We start from the raw sequence: 18037 nt of genomic DNA, 5'->3' as shown, positions 1-18037 counted from the left end.
ATCTGCATGCAGGAGAAACGCTGCGGATTTTAAATTAGAATTTGCAAGTGGACATGAGGCCTTACATGTAACAATTATCGATAATTTTTGGCCGTTTGAACAAATTTTGAACAATAAAAGGGCCTTTAGGGGCAGCAATAATAACTATAGACGCTATTACTGAGTATATGGGGACTACGTAAAATCGGAAGCACTATGAGGGCACCAATACCGAGTGGAGGGCACAAAATTACTAAGGGGTATCAATATAGAGTTTAGGCACTAAAGGGGCAATAATGAACTTGGGCCACTAAGGGCACCATTAGTGAAGTGGAGGTAGAAATACTAAGTGTAGAGCACCCTTACTGATTGGTGGTACTAATCCCCAGTATGAGGGCACTAACAGGGCACCATTATTGAGTTGGAGCACAATACTGAGTTAAGACACTAAAGGGGAAGGGGGGTGGGGCGAAATACTACAACTAACTGGGTAAACTATGAGGCAACAATATTGAGTGGGGGCACTAATATTGAATGGGGGCATTAAGGAGAATTATTACCTTCAAGGTCAATTTCCCCCAGTTGAGCGTGATATCGGCGTGTGAATCTCAGCCCAGTATCGCTCTCTAGAGCGTGCAATGTCCCCGAGGATGCAAGGTGATTTTGTGTCAAAAACGGCTCCCATCACATTAAGGAAGTAGGGATCAGCCATGCCGGAGGATTGGCAAGTGTTTCCCATTGTTGTCGATGGAAAACCTCACCTCGCACTCTGTGCAATGTTTTTTCTGTCCCCTATGAAAACAATGGGTGAGGCATTCGGATGGAACACCCACAGATAGAACATGTAACTCATGTATATGACCCCATTCAAAAGAATGGGGTTCATATTAGTGTGTCTCGCAATACACAAATCTCCCGCAATTTTCTTGGCCCTGTGAAGGCGGGCTAAGGCCAGACTTACACAAACAGGTCGGATTCTGCATGTGGATTTCCACAGCGAAAAACCTGCGATCACGCGAGGAAAATAATTGAGAATGATTGCGGATGCACGCTATGCATAGTGCATGAAGTCACATAGTGACTATGCATAGTGCATCGACCGTGCAGTAGGTAGATCTCTGCTCCAGTCGGCAATCTGACTTTTCTATCTATTTTCCTTTGAAGTTGCGAATGTTTCCAACGCTCATATGCAATGTTAATTACATATGCGTAATGGAACGCTCGCATCCATTAACTTCGATAGAGGCCGACAGCAGGGAATCCACGCTAAAATAGTGCATGCTGTCAATTTTTCTTCTGCTGTGACTGAAAATGCATGCAGGTGACACTAATTTTTTTTTTTTTTTTTTAAGGGGCACTAGGGGCATTACTACTGTCACAGGGCATTATTTTCTACTACTCTGTAAGGGGCACTATAATAGGAGCATGAGGTGAAGGAGAATACCATTACTGTCAGGGTATAACAGATGGCATATTCGCGGTGCAGTGCACCATTAACCGCTGGAGCACTATTTATAGGAGATGCTGTCCATGTTGCACTATTTTTAGGTTGTAACTATTGTTATGGCAACATTATATCTCAAGTACGGTATTTCCGGGAGACTGTTCGACACAGCAGGTATAATATGGGCAGGTGGAACAACAACAGGCACAGAATTGTGGGTAATAGTAGAATTGGAGGAGTTTGTGCAGATTGGGGAAAGGAAGAAAGAGTGCTGGAAAAGCAAGGAGCCAAAAATGTATTGTCTGCCAACTTTGCAGACAAAAGTCAAGGCTGGAAGAAGTTATTATGATAGTTTGGGAAAAAAGTGACCCGACATGTCAGAGAAACCACCACCTGTGATCACTGGAAACAACTGCATTGTAATCACTTACACAGTCCATAGAGCGCCTGCGTAAAACTGGTATCCACTGCTATATTGTAGAAATGTCCATCTTTGTACTGGGGATTGTATTCAGTAGCAGCGTGAGGTCATTATGCATTGACGGTACTGGTCTTTATGGTCTTAGTGTGGCAGACGATTTGGGCCTTATGGTGTGAAGGTATTATTTACTAGTATAGTGGTAGTATTGGTAATACTGTCCTTTTTAAGTGTGTTTTGTTCAGTAATACTATGATGGGGACATTTAAAGAGTACCCGCACTTTCACTTCGGAGGGTTTCTGCTCCTTCCAGCAGACGGCCCCATGTAGCACCTACATAGCGCTATACGGTGCCCATCTTAAGCTGCCGGAAAGTGACAAAAACGCCCGGAAGAGAGGTGCTTCGAAGTGAAAGTGCGGGTACTCTAATGACCTTATGGGGTTAATGTTTGGTCGTGTTATAGTGGCAGCAATGTTTATATATTTTAATTAATTTTTGAATGGGCATGACTTATTCCGAGGGGCTGGTGCCCCGATCTTTTAAAAGGAGTTGTCCCACTTGCAGCTGTTTTGCTGCTGGAATCAGACAGCTCTGTACTCTGTAAAGTGGACCAAGTTGGTATTGCATGCCGAGTCCTAGTGATGTGAATGGGACTCAGCTTACAGAACCAACCAGGACCACTGTGCAAAGTAACGAGCGGCCTGCATCCTGCAGCGAGAAGCGGGACAACCCCTTTGAGAGCAATGCTCCTGCAGATCCTTTCATATCAATTAGTCCCATACAGAAGAATGAAGCAGTAGCCCACATGCTCAATCAAGACTCAATTCATCCATCCCCGTCATTAGTGGGCGTCCCAGCACTCGGACCCCCACTGATGAGATACTTATTCCCTATTCTGTAGATGAGGGCCCTTTTACATGGACAGATAAAGCATTCCGGGTAAATGTTGTACCGACTGAATGACAATTCGTTTGCTTCTCGTTTGCTGTTCAGTTTAGGCATGCATACAACTGAAAGACAGATCGGCTTGGGTAAACACACACACACACACACACACACACACACTTATATTATATATATATATATATATATATATATATATATAAAAAATTTAAATCCCCCCCCCCCCCCCCTTCTTTTTGGGCTTTGTGGAGGTCATTCTCTTTGTTGTAACTCGTATGACCAGGCATTATGGTTCTTTGACAGATGGTGTAAAAAAAGAAACCCAAACGTTAAATGTAAAAGGATATGTAGATCTTCCTGCTACCGAGACGTCCCACGGACTGCAATCAATGACTTGACAGCTGTTTGCCAGCTCCAAGGAAGCAAAGGGAGTAACTGAGGAAATACTGATCAGCCCTGCAGGGATCTGTCTCATCAAACATAGCATCCATTCTAGTCAAAAAGGAGAATTGTCCCAAAACCTTCCCGATAATTCAGAGTCCTGTCACACAACATAGCAGTGCTGGGTAGAACGATCAAGGTGCTCCATAGTCTGAACACTACCGTCACCATGACAGTGTGGAGCTCTACGGCTGGCCTCACATACAACTATATCCCACCTAATATTTTTCCATTATTGGAAAGGTAATCTTGTAGCGTCATGGAGAGGACTTTACATGGACCAGATTTTTGCAGCTGCATTGTGCATGCAGCGCTATTTTTCCAGGCAAAGCAGCAGAAAACTTGGCAGAATCCACAATTATGGTGCAACGTGGTCAGTCTAGCACCAGGAGAGCCTGTGGTGCGACAGGTCCAGCAGTAGAGGGCGACTTTCACTATAAGGCTGGGTTCACACAGGGCAGATTTGCTGCGGTTTTGCCGCAGACTGCCGCTGCATATCCGCACTGCGGCAAAACCGCTGCGTTTGCAGTGCAATGCAGTACAAATGAGATATGCCAAAAAGCTGTTCTCACAGGACGGAACGGTTTTAAGATGCAGCATGTTCATTCTTTGGTCTTTTCCGCAGCGCTTTTTTGTTCATAGACCTCTATGGACGCAGCCAAAACCGCACCAAATCCGCGACAAAAAGTAAAAAAGCGCTGCGGAAAAAAACGTGCGCGGATTTTTCCGCACGAAAATCCGCAAGCCCAAATTAACCTTTGAAGCGGTTTTGCCGCAGAAGCAGTTCTTCTGCGGCACAACCGCAACGGAAAAACTGCAGCAAATCTGCAGCAATTTTCACGTGAGAGCGATGTGTTTACTATTTTGCATGAAATTTGCATGTACAGTGATGTGGATTTTCTTGGAAAACACATCGCAATCATAGGTAAAATTGCAGGTTACGAGTGAGATATCGGTCCATTTATCTCAGACTGATACCGCACCTCCCCGTGTAAAAAAAGCCCTAATGACACAATGATAGCATTACAGATTATTATAGTTACCATTAAAAATAATCCCTAGTCATTTCCATTAGCTGTATGTACTCTATAGACAGCTTCGGCTGGGTGCACATCTTCGTCAGGGCTTTGGTTCCGCTGCTCAGGCCCTTCCCCCGGCATTTCGCGGATATGAGTGGGGACTTGGCGGAAGCAGACCGCTCAGACCACATTTTAGCAGCCCAGGTTGGCAATTACAGTTCCCAATGGTTCCAATAAGATTACAGCAATTACCCCGACAAATCACAAAGTACTGATAAGATCTGTTCAGATCGAACACTTGATATTCATGATGGCGCCATTTATATAACGAAGCTTCAGAATCATAAAAATTCCAACTAGCCAAGAATATTTAGTGCAATATAAATGCTTTTTACTTCCAGAACACGACTGAGATTACAGCTTGGTCTTGATGCCAGGATTCTGCCTCTAATATTGGCATGCGGAGGCCGATTCCGTATGGTTTTCGACCCCACCTCTTGCTGGCCTTCTCAAGGCCTAAGACATCAAATAGTGTAGCTGTTGTACTGTACAGAAGGTTACGGACTGATCCTCAAGAACCTGAAAATAGGGTGAGAACTGCAGAATATTTCTGCCAATATCAGGATTATTGCCTATGACAATCTACTAAATGTACTAAACACAAAAAACAAACAAAGTTTGTGTTTGTTTTTCCTTCCAACTGTCCAATGAAGGAAACTACCGTACTGGATATTAGGCAGGTCTACATTTGCTCACACTCTGCTTAGTTCAGAGTGATAACTGATGTGTGTTGATGGCTCATTTTGATCCTTTTCATAGTAACATAGCATGTAAGGCCGAAAAAAGACATACGCATATCCCTGAAAATAAGACCCAGTCCTATATTGTTTGCCCGAAAAGAGGTGCTAGGTCTTATTTTCAGAGAGATCTTATTATACTTACCCAGTAGGCTTGGTCTGGGTCCCTCTCGCTGCTCTCCAGAGCAGTTCCTAAACTCCTCGGCTGCCAACACAAGATCACCTCTTGGTTACGGGATTCATAAATCCCGCCTTCACAAAGCAGTGGCTGCAATTTGTTCTTCGAGCGCTGCTAAACCAATGAATGTAGCGCTCAAGGAACCAGCCACAGCCATCACATCCGTTCATCGAGTGATGCACTGATTGCTTTTTCGAGTGCTGCTCAGCCAATTCAGAAATCCCGCCTCCCTGACAAGATGGCTGCGATTGGTTCTGCTCAGTCAATCACAGCCATCACTTTGTAGAGGCGGCATTTACGAATTGGCTGAGCCGCCATTTAGCCAATTTATAAATCCCGCCTACACAATGCAGTGGCTGCGATTGGTTCTTTGAGCACTGCGGCCCAGCCTATCAATGCAGCACTCGAAGAACCAATCACAGCTATTGCTTCCGCTTCCTGGAGGCGGGATTTATAAATCTTGCAACCAGGAGGTGATCTTGTATGAGCAGCCGAAGACTGCGGGACCTGCGCCAGACCTCTGCAGAGCAGAGGGAGGGACCTGGGCCGAGCCTGCTGGGTCAAGTATTCCTTTTTTAATGTAATGTGGGTAGGGCTTATATTTCAAGCTTCTCTGAAAATCCTCCCTCCAAGGGGAGGGGGTGAGGGGGTGGGCGCAGGGCTTATTTTTAGGGAAACACCATGTCCATCCAGTTCCACCTATTTGATCCAGAGAAAGAAAGAAAAAAGCTAATGAGGTATTGTAGTGTTATAAAAGAATTGTTTAAATTCTATTGAAAAATCAATGCAGTTGAACACGAGGCTTCATCAGATGCCACGCGACGGAGGTATTCTACCCTACAAGAGTTGCTTTTCTTGGACCATATTGTTTAACACTGAACATACCATTGCAAACCCAGAGGCTTCTTGTTCTACTGTCTGGCCTCCTGTGACAGTCTCCAAATATTTCCCCAAGGAAACGAGATTCCTACAGATTATCACTCCTTTTATCCATTTCTATTGTTTTCCACTAGATAAACAGCACCACAGGCATTTAGCAGCTGATGCTTCTTGCCAAACAAATTAACATACACATTTGTCTCCGGACTCTTATACACCCCCCCCCCCCCTCTCCCTATAGACATAGAACTTGCATGCACAGCAAACCTGAAACCCATCCGCAATCTACCGCGCAGGATCGCAGGTCTTCCGCTGCGGAAATACCGCCAATTGCCATGTACCATCTTGGTGTGTATGCACACATAATATGCGCCAAGATAGTTGATGCAGTGATTTTTCTTGATCGCATATTTTGCGCAATTTGTGTGAGCAGCAACATGGCCGCTTATAGGTGAGCGATACAGTGTATTGTGTGCGCAAAACCCATGTGTGTAATACGCCGTGCCCATACGCCTACATGAATCACACGTGTCAGTATGCTGGACAGGTTTACTTTTAAAGTTCAAGGTGCCATCGGTGTAAAATCCATCAAATAAACAGAAGGAGCGTGCTTCATACGTGAAGAATTTCCCGAAATGACTGTAGAACCAGTTTATATTGTACTAAATCTCTAAAGGGAAGAATTACCATATAAGGAGCTGGGATTTGGGATTCTCTCAATTCTTTTGTACATTCATGTAGAAATAGGATCAACTTTATTCCATGAGAGATACATGGACTGAATGACCACTTAATGCGAGACACCAGCTCTTTCACAACTGGAGCCGCCCCGTACGGAAATTAGCCCCATGACCCTGGGGAGCAACCAAAAACTAAGGGAGCAAGTCCTCTGGCGAATCAGTCTCAGCGTGAATCCACGTGAGAATGGGGGGGGGGGGGGAAATGGCGAGCTGGGTGACTTTGGTGATAGACTAGCCAGTGCCAACGTTCCAAAAGGGGTCATCCTGGTGCGCTTTTTTCATGCGATTGTATTGAGTAGACCAAAAATGGTGTGATAAGGGATAAACATCCAGCAAAAGGGGATCCTATGGACCTAAACAACTCGTCGACAAATGGGTCAGAGGAGGATGTCAAGAATCAATCTGACAGACAGACCATATCTAGTCAAGAAAATTGTAGCTAAATACAATGCTGGTGCTCCCACTAATGTGTGTGAACATGTAGATTGTTGTGGATTCGTATACATGGGATATTACAAGAGATGACCAGTGCGAGTGCCATTTCTGTCTATGGGAACGTTCCCTCGACAATTAGTCCATGGTTGAAATCCAAGAATGAGCCTTGACGTTCTGCCATGGATTTACATGTAGATTTAGCCCCATACAAAACATTTTTCCCCATTACACAGATTTTATAATCCATATGTAAAAATAGCATGGAATCTGGGCCATTAAAGGTTATGTGAATGGGGCCTAAAGGAAACTGAAAGGCAAGGTATGTAAGAGGGCTAAAACTGGATCACTGAGCAGTGGGGCAAAAACAAAAATCACTTAGTCAGATAAATGCAATGGGAGGTCAGAATTTGCCACAAGCAGCATGAGTTGATGAACCTTTCCATAAGATAAATGTATGATCCCTAGGAGTAAATAACTGCTAGTACAGAGTTTCCCCGAAAATAGGTCCTACCCCAATGGTAAGACCTATTGGGTTTTCAAGGAAGGCTTAAAATATAAGGCCTCCTCTGAAAATAGGACCTAGCTAAAGTGCCCCCCCCCCTCCACCCAAAAAAAAAATCTATGTAATTCACTGAATTGCTGTGATTGGCTGCTAGCGCTTGATTAGTCAATCACAGCACTCGCTGTGCTGCAGGCGGGCTATTCAAAGCCCCGTCACCAGCAGGAGCTCAGCTGTGATATGAGGAAGACGAAGTTTACCGCAGCGCCGCCGCCAGAGACAATCGGGAGGAATCGGGATGCCGTGGACCAAGTGAGTATTAGGCTTCCCCCCATTGTTACAAGCCTTGTAACAATGACTGTGAATTAAAAGCAAAGACAGACTCCATGCACAGACAGCTGTTTCAAGGTGTTTGTCCCTCATCAGTGTACAGTAGGAGTCTGGCTTCACTAGTGAGGGGCCTGGGACGGGGGTCAGAAACGCTATCTTTTCTCCTAGAGAGCACCTAGACAGTGAGTGAGGAGACCTTGTAACCTCATTCATGCTCCTTGTAACAAGGCTTTTATAAAGAGTCTAACTTTGGCTTGAAGGAATGCTGCCTTCCAATAGGTGGCGCTGTGAAGGTATTATTCCCCCTTATTTGCAGATTACCCAGAGGAGCATGAATGGCCTTTTCTTTCTCCTCACTCATTGTCTAGGTGCTCTCTTAGGAAAGAAATTATAGCATTTCTAAACTAAACAACAAACAAAAAGCAAAGAAATTCTCGTTCATAGTTTAGTCTGCGCACGCACTTACGCTGAACAACAATAGCTGGATAGCGGGAATGTTTACGACTACACCCCCCCCCCCCCCCCCTCAAAACGCAACCATCACTGACTTTTATGCTAATTTGTTCATTAGTAGAATTTATATTTTAAAAAAAAACTCAATTTTTTTTGACCCATCAGGTAATTCTGGCCAATTTCCTGAATGTCACCAAGACCCATATTCTTTGATAATTCATACTTCTGAAAATATTGGGCATAGGATGATATGCAAGGTGTCTATTATTTTCTTTTTTTTTTTCTTTTCAGCCTTCTCTCAAGTGGCTCAGTTCCAAAAAAAACAAAAAGCAATTTTTGTTCTAATTTTACTTTAACTTGTATTGGAATTACAGCGTGTAAATATGTTATAAAACTACAAAGAGAATGATGCCTTGCACATCATCTTATGCCAATAGTTTCCAACATGTGCATTACCATATGAATTAACACATGACTTGTATTTGTACAACAATTTTCTAGCCATATTTGCAAAAAAATTGGGTTGGGATGATCAGATCAGATTTTAGCAAAAATCAGGACGATTTTATCACCCCGCCATTAACAATGAGCAACAGTAGTCTTAAGGTTATCTGCGATTAGCTGTGGCAGAATTGCTGCAGATTTTCCACAGAATGTATGTAAATTACTTCCATCATGTCTACGAGATTTGTGCAAACAGAAGAGTCAAGCTGCTGGTCCACACTGACTCGACAGAGACAGGGCCTAGCAAGTATGAAAGTGCTCTGTCATTGGCTGCTGTAGCCTGTAAACCAAACGTCACAGCAGAGATCACTGGAGCGGTGAGGTACAAGTGGGTTTTTTTTCTACACACCTGGGGATCCCAATTTTAAAGAACCTTAACACGTGAACATTCGACAGAACCAATTAGTTCATGTGTATGTGGCAGCAGGGGGAAAGAGCTGTTGGACAAATAATAATGGTTGAATGTGTATAGACGGCTTAAGACACCGGCCATGGAGAACAGCCAACAGCTAGGGGTCCCAGGAGGTGAACCCACACTACTCTGCCATGGATGACCTATACTGAGAATCAATAGGTAGGAGTGAGACAAGTCCTTTAAGGTGACCAGACACATTAGATAGAAGAAAGGTGGCCGCTGAACAGTCGTCTAGTGAACACTTGTTTTGCAGACACAGCCATACACACTATAGTCCATACTGACCATTACTGGTGTCCAGACATGTTTGATGACACTGGACGACAGATGACCAATCTTTCTGTGAACTCCACATCTTTCGCCTTTCCAGATGATGGTCTGCCATCAGTCTGCTAAGACAGTCGTTCGTTGTTTTATTTGCCCTAATGAACAACCATTTTGACTGACAACATTTGTCATAGGCTGATGTGTATTGGAGCTTTCAGGTTATGTGCACACAGTTATCCAGAATGGTCAAGCGGAGCTGCGCTCAGTATAGGCCGCCAGCTGCCTGGTATAGGGAGCGCTGACAGCCGATGACTTCGGGGTGAGCGCTGTACGTTCTGAAATCAGATGCGGGTAATCAGCAGACATTCCACAGCATTTTCGCCCCATGTAGACATACCATTAGGCGGGTATCACACGGGTGGAAGCACATTTACGCATGCATTTGCGGCACGTATTTGACCAATGGGTATTGAGTATTTGCTCCCGTTTTACTGTACCATTTGCAATAAAACACACAACAATGCTCTCCTTCATTGAAATGGGTAATCAATTGAATATTTGCTCTTTCCCTGCGCAAATAAATCGAACACGCTCTGCATTTTTTGCACAAACAAAATATGAGCGCACAAACCCATTGAAGTCAATGGGCTCTATTCCTTGCCCATTAGGTGCACCAACCTTGTGTGTGTAATACACTGCGCATATAAGTTTGTGTGAATGCGGTCTTGGGGCACTTTCACACACAGCATAAAATTTACTATCAACTTGACAAAGAAGGACACCTTAAAGACTAAAATGTGGTTATTTTATGTAGAAACTGACAATAAGTATGTTAACTAATCTATGTTAATTGTAATGGCGAAGTCAAATAAATTAGACCGCCTTTAGGGTGCGTTCACACGAGCGCATAAACGGCGCGTTTTTGCGCCCAATCGTATAAACGTGACCATCTGAGGCATTGGTTTCCAATGTATTCGTTCGCACAGGCGATTTTACGGCGCGTAAAAACGGCAACCCGAAAAAAAAAGGAACATATGTGACCGAAATATGCGCCAACGCATATTCGATGGCCGAAAAGATAGTTTGCAAAGTAGGAACAAACGATAATACGCTTTCTAGCTCTGGTCATGATCGCCGAAAAACGTTCTTTCCGGCGATTAAACGCTGCGCACATGCGAACGAAAATACGCCTACGCTCATGTGACCGCGCCCTTACACAGGGAAGACGTACAAATATGAACCCCATTCTTTTGAATGGGGTCATACACATGAGCAACATTTTCCTTCAGGGTGGTGTGATGCAGGAAACAAATTGCAGCATGTTCTATCTTGTGTGTGCCCTCGCATTGCATCTCCCAGTTTTCAATGGGGCCGACGGCAGTATCACACCACATGCTAGGTGCACATGGTGCAATGCGAGGCTTCCCCATTGAAAACAATGGGAGAAACTCCGTGACCCACGGCAGCCCACCGCTACTGGGCCCACTGGGACGGCAGCCCACCGCTACTGGGCCCACTGGGACGGCAGCCCACCGCTACTGGGCCCACTGGGACGGCAGCCCACCGCTACTGGGCCCACTGGGACGGCAGCCCACCGCTACTGGGCCCACTGGGACGGCAGCCCACCGCTACTGGGCCCACTGGGACGGCAGCCCACCGCTACTGGGCCCACTGGGACGGCAGCCCACCGCTACCCTGGCCACTATTAGTATACAATCTTACAATTGGCTCTTTGAAGGCACCCATAAGGCGGATGTGGCCCTTGGTGAAAATGAGTTTGACACCCCTGCCAAAACAGATCATGCGTTATGTCCTTTAGATAGCATTAGCGTTATAGCCTACAGATTCTGCACAACAGAAAACTCCATTCCGGCTTGTTCCCCATGCTCTAACACCAGCTGCTGCTGCCAGTTATCAGATGTCCGCACAATGCAGTGGTACAAGACACAGCTGTATCCCGGCTCAGTACGGCCAAACGTGTAATGCAGTGAAGCTAAGCGTCCAGCCAATCTCAGCATCAGGACTCAGATTTCATTAGTAGACTGAAACAAAAGGGAAGTGTGCCAGAATATGCATCACTGGACTCCTAGCTCATCCCAAGAAATGAGAACTATGAAATGGCTCATAACCAGCATTTATTTAGGAAGACAAGCAACTCCCAAAAGTGATAAGTATCTCAACAAGGAACCGAAGGCGGTGTGGACAGGGATGAGGAACCTCGGTGGAGTCTTGGCAGAGACGCGAAACAAGAATGCTGGGTGGAGAGCAGTCTGGTCGTGAACTGGGATGGTCCATGGCGCGGGTCACATACATTACGGGGTTGTTGAGGTCTGCAGCAGTCTGCTAATAACCTGATGTCTATGGCCCACAATGTCAGATAGTCAGTAGATACCAGCAAAATCGTGTGGCCATGCTAACAGACATGTAATGTCTACGGTCACCCAAAATAGACGTCAAGTAGAGCAATATAATAAAAGGGCTTTATTAGAGGTCTAGAACAGTGTTTCCTTATTCCAGTCCTCAAGTAACCCAACATGTTCTCAGGATTTCCTTAGTATTGCACCAGGGATGTAATTATTGTCATCGCCTCAGAAATTTCTACAGGTGTTCTCTCTGTAAGACATCCTAAAATCACGACCTATTGGGGCGATACACGAAGGCTGAAGTCAGGAAACACTGATCTACAAAAAAAAAAAAAAAAGGAAGAACATGGCGACAGGTTTGGCGCATAAACACCACAGCAAGGCCGGGCTCACACGGCCGTAGGCGGAATCCGCTTGTCCAGGCCCGATGCGTATACCAGCTGTGACCCCAGCCGTGTCCTTGTGTACAGCCACAAAACATGAGGAACTGTGCAATTTAATGGATTTGATTGATCCGTGTATTACCACGGATCATACGCGGTCACAGAATCTGCAATTCAAATCCACTTGTGTGAGCCCGGCCTAAGGGGGAGGGATCTAGGGTTGGGCAGACTCAAAACACACTCTGCTGCAGTCCTGACCACTAACAAAGGCTAACTTTGGTAATTGAGCCTGAAAGCAACTTCCAGAGATCATTCTGTGGCTGAAGTTGTGCCAACTGATGAACTTTTATCAGGTGCCCTTTAGAAAGATTTTAAGCCCTGCCCTAGTGACCCATTGGGACAGATGTAGTATTCACAATGCAACAGTTTTAGGGCGACTTCAGACGACCGTATATCGGCCGCATTTTCATGCCTGCCCGATATACGGTGTCCCTCTCAGCAGTGCACTGAGCTCCCGCCCTCTCTCCGCCCCTCGCCACTATTTGCAATGGGCAGGTGAGGGGGGATGGGGCGGAGCCAAGTTCTGTGTCTTAGCTCCGCCCCTTCCCATCTCAATGCAAATAGTGGTGAGGGCGAAGAGGGGGCGGGAGCTAAGTGCACTGCTCCCGACTCTTCCAGCCTCCTCCCCATTCCTGCAGAGAGGGACACCATATATAGGCCAGGCGTAAAAACCGGGTGATATACAGTCGTCTGAATAAGCCCTTATGGTGCAAATAGAACCAGAAAACAGATATATGCTTTGCACCATACTTACTGTTCGTTTTTAAATACCTTTTCCAGTTCGCCTGAAAATGGGTGTGGCTTAAATTGTGTCAAATTACAGAAAATTACACAAATTTTGGTACAATATTTGGCATTTACTAAGCCAACTAATACGTGATATACACTAAGACTAAACAGTCTCAAAATTCAACAGATTTATAATTCAGTTGTGATGAGTCTGGCACATTTTAAGACTGTCTTACTGCAAACACGCTCATTCTCTAAGGACATTTTCCAGAGAAATACCATTGATGACCTGACCTTAGGATGAGTCATCAATAGTTGACTGGCTGAGGGCCCCTGCTCGGGACCCTGGCAGATCAGTTAATCAGGCACCTGATGCCAGTTTTGCAATACACAGGGGTCGGAGTGCAAGCTGCTGCTCCGACCCATGTAGTGGCTGGCACTTGCAACTGCAGGCATAGCTCCCACTGATTTTAATGACAGCTGTGCCTGCAGTTACAAGTGCCAGCCACTACAAGGGTCGAGCAGCAGTTTCTACTCCAACCCCTGTGTATTGCGGCGCTGACAGAGGGCGCTCAATCAGCTGATCAACCTTGGTCAAAAGCAGCAAACCCCTGATCAACTATTGATGACCTACCCTGAGGACAGGTCATCAACGGTATTTCACTGGAAAACCCCTGGACTAATATAGTTATAGCCACATTCTACCTTGCAGAACACATTAAATTCCCTATAATAAAAAAGGTGAATAATATAGGAATTTAATGACCACGGTTACATATTTTATAAGGTAGAAAAGACACAGGTCCCTCAACTCCAATTTATAATACTACAGTGTTGATCCAGAGGAAGGCAATCCCCCTCCAATGAGACAAATGCCAGCTGCCCCATATTAGTGTGGTGGGGAATTCCTTCCCAACTCCAAATATGGCAAATACATTTAAGGAAGAATCCTGGAGGCATTGTTTACTTAACAACCTGAAGTATGTGGCCAGAGATCGAGATAAGCAAAAGGCTAGAACAGGGGTTAAGAATGCAGAAAAATGGTGAAGAGAGTCTAAAAGTGCAACATTGCAGGGAGTTATCAAGAAAGACAAAGGCAATAAAACATGTGCCGGTGGGTGTGTGCAGCCCCGTAAGGAATAGCAGGACCATTATCTGAGAATGAATCACATGCTGCAACAGACAATTTTTTTAATAGGAGACAATTAAGTCCATTAGAACAAATGATCAGAAAAAGAAATCTGTTCCATCGGCTTCAATAATAAAAAAATCTCAGAACTCATCCAGAGGTGCATAAAACATTACATGTAAGGCCAGCTGAAGACAGACTGTAACATGTTGCAGACTGAGAAGAAATACATGTAGATACATATTATATAAGAAAAATAAACACAAGCTACAGAGCAAAAACAAACAAGGGGGAACAAAGAAGAAGTAAAGAAATACAAGGGATGAGGTAATACACAGCAGTGGGGATTGTGAGCCAAGAGGACAATTCAATAGACAGAGCTGGCCTGGAGATTTAGTAATGGAGCTGCATCATCCCCCCTCCTGTAACACCCACAGGTTTCTTCTACCCCCTAAAAAGGTAAATTAACCCCCCAGTATAGGAAGTTCCAGCAATCCTATGAGCTGATCTCAACCATTTTCTCACATGCTGTAATGATTTGTCTGATCTCACACCCCCTTCCTCCTCCTCCCTTCATTCCTTCCCCACCCAAATGTAAGTTCTCAATGTCTCCCCAAGGCCCCCTCCCACACAATCCCCCCTAAATCATCTCAGATAACTGAGCAGAGACCTGGAGTCTTTCCTATGTGGTGACCCACCCTCCCTGTTCTCCAGCAATGTCCTCCAATCCAGCAGACACAAAGAGGCAGATCTCCTAGAGACCCTCTCTGCACAGCTCAGCATCCTATGAGGGTACAATGCCATCTGCCTGCCAATGCAGCACCAGCCTGCTATTCTAGCTGCAAATACAGCCAATCCAATCACACAACAATGAAGAGGGGAAAAAAATGTACAATTGGAGGCAGCTCGCTGCACTAACACCAGCCCAGCCTGAGAATCAATGACAGCTACAGAAGCCTGCCTGTTATTAATCCAATCAGGCCAACAAATCCCTCAGTGCCCACCTGCAGATCCTGCACCATGGCTTATAACATGACAGGTGGCCCCAAATGTGCATCCTAACTGTGCTGTGCCCCACCCCTTTATGCCATCATGTGCCAAGCATCACTTAGGATATGCCAGCTGTTGCCATGCTGCTCATGATAAAACATCACTACACTGTTTTTGTAGTTGTGCCCTACATCTACAGTCACTAGACACCCCAATCCCTGCAGGGACTAAGGCCCCTCCCCCAGCCCTGCCCTTCCACATTACCTTATGTACTGCACCATTTTATCCAATGCACCCCACTCACCCACCGCTGGTGCAATTAACCCTGATGATGCCCTGTGAAGAATGACAATGTCACCCCAGCATGGCCATGCCCACTGCACGCTCACCTAATGCTGCAGCACAATGCAGTGCCCGCACACGTGCGGATGCCCACAGCACAGTGCCAGGTGCCCCGGGCACAGCAGGGTCCTACTGCCAGCCGTACTCACCAGTCTACGGGGGTCTGCTCCTGGATGACATCATGGTAGGCAGCCAGCAGCTCCAGGCGATGGGGTTTGAAGCTAACGGAGGCCATGCCGGCTGCGGGCTGACTGTGTGCCGGGGGATGGAGAGACGAGGCAGCGGACTGAGGGAGGAGAGAGATGGAGGGAGGAGGGGAGGGAGCTGCGGCGGGGAGGGAGGGCCGAGGGAGGGAGCTGCGGGGTCCTAGTGCGGGGACGGAGCATAGATCCCCCCCTAGTGCTCCGTCTATGGGGGTCACACTGCTCCAGACCAGACATTTCACGAATCACCACGGTGGCAGAAGGAACCTACAAAGTGTTGTCATCCCATGAGGACCCCTCATAATAATGCTACTACTACATCCCATAATACTAGAGCCCCCCATAACAATGGTGTTATTACAGCCCATAATACTAGAGCCCCCCATAACAATGGTGTTATTACATCCCATAATACTAGAGACCCCCATAACAATGGTGTTTTCACATCCCATAATACTAGAGATCCCCATAACAATGGTGTTATTACATCCCATAATAGTAGAGATCCCTCGTATTAATGATATTATTATTATATCCCATACTGCTAGAGACCCCTCATATCAATGGTATTATTGCATCCCATAATACTAGAGACCCCTCATATCAATGGTGTTATTGCATCCCATAATAGTAGTGACCCCTCATATCAATGGTGTTATTGCATCCCATAATACTAGAGACCCCTCATATCAATGGTGTTATTGCATCCCATAATACTACGGACCACACGATGGTATTGTTATATCCCAAGACTGAGGACTGGTGTTACTCATCTTGATCGGCAAAATTGAAAGCTTTTTGGCATGAATTGCTAGAAAATCGAATTTCCCATAATTCCTGCTGCAGAGGTCAGCATGTAGCCAATCATTAGCCAAGGCACCTTGCTGATGTCACCGAATGTGTCCTCCATCTTGCATAGGAATAACAGGTTTATTGGACCCTGCATCACATGACCTAGCCATATATAACAGGCAGAGTGTATACACCTATACGTAATGTTAATCAATAGAGCCTAACTGCGTGGAATCCGGGTTAAAATAGAGCATGCTGTGAGTTTTCTTCTGCTCGCTAAATACGCAATTTGTACCTGCAGGTGTGAAGGAAACTTTCAAACTACATGCCTTTCAATGCCTGCGATTTACCACGAATCGTCCATGCGGACAGCAATTGCGGAATCCGCAATTCTAATCCGGTCATGTGAGACCGGCCAAAGAAGTAAACAAAAATAAATTAAAAAGAAACATGAAGAAAGCAAGGTGTAGGGAACGTGTCGGTGGCGGTGGTAGAGGACGGGCTAAGTTGGCACTTCAAGCACCTCCCACTGAAGCAACGGCTCCACCTTCTGCAGGAGGAGAGACAAGCCCGCTGCTGTTCCTTGGATGTGGCTCTGCATTCCATCCACAAGATGCAGGACAGGTCATATAGTGGATGACACAGTGCGCCTCAAGTACCACACCCTCTTCTTCCTCCCTGTCATAGGCACACAGCAGTCAGTCTGCACCAGTTGGCCATGGGCATCTCCCCTCTACTTCACCCCATGCCAAATCCCCTGCACCCTCCAAAGCAGGCCATGCTAATTAGTCTGAGGAGCTGTTTCATCATTCAGTGTCATGGATGTCAACCGGGCAGTCCAAACAACCAGAAAGAGGGAGAAGATCAAGACATTGAATGCACTAATGACCAACTATTTTTCTCCTCCGAAGAGGCAGATGAGGGTGGGTTGTGCATGGGGTCACTCAGGGGGATGTAGAAATGGAAGTACGAGGTCCTGATGCTCACTGTGACATAGAATCCACTCAGGAGGACAAGGACGATGAAGAGGAAGAGGAGGTGGAAGATGATGAGGTGCTTGACCCAATATGGACAGATCGGGAGAGTTATGATAGCAACTCACAATGGGAGGAGGAAGAGGCGGATGTTGCCAAGTAGCGCCATGCTAAGCCAGGGAATAGGGTGTCGCAGACAAACATAAGGGCTGTACCATCACCATCAGCTACTACTAGTAACAGCAGCACCAACATCAGGCACATAGCTAGGTCTGCTCACTGGACTTGACAGAAGAGCAGTCATCTGTAAGATCGGCGGCATGAACGTTAACAACCTTAACTCAACATGTATGGACTCTCACCACCCGTC

The 18037-nt window shown here is 45.8% G+C and overlaps 1 protein-coding gene across 4 annotated transcripts in view; it reads right to left on the bottom strand.

Moving 5' to 3' along the window:
* The window catches only part of DBN1 (drebrin 1), a 94816-nt gene extending 78821 nt beyond the window's left edge, over positions 1 to 15995 (bottom strand). For all 4 annotated transcript variants that reach the window (XM_066591159.1, XM_066591161.1, XM_066591160.1 and 1 more), the window contains exon 1: positions 15848 to 15995. In XM_066591159.1, the coding sequence (XP_066447256.1) occupies positions 15848 to 15933 (86 nt within the window). In that variant the 5' untranslated portion in view covers positions 15934 to 15995. The remainder of the gene's footprint in view (positions 1 to 15847) is intronic.
* Positions 15996 to 18037: the final 2042 nt, after the last annotated feature.

This window comes from Eleutherodactylus coqui, chromosome 2, assembly GCF_035609145.1.
Source record: "Eleutherodactylus coqui strain aEleCoq1 chromosome 2, aEleCoq1.hap1, whole genome shotgun sequence".
NCBI classification, from domain to species: Eukaryota; Metazoa; Chordata; class Amphibia; order Anura; family Eleutherodactylidae; genus Eleutherodactylus; species Eleutherodactylus coqui.
Note: the sequence above shows the minus strand (reverse complement) of the source record. Positions and strands in the feature narration are given on the sequence as shown.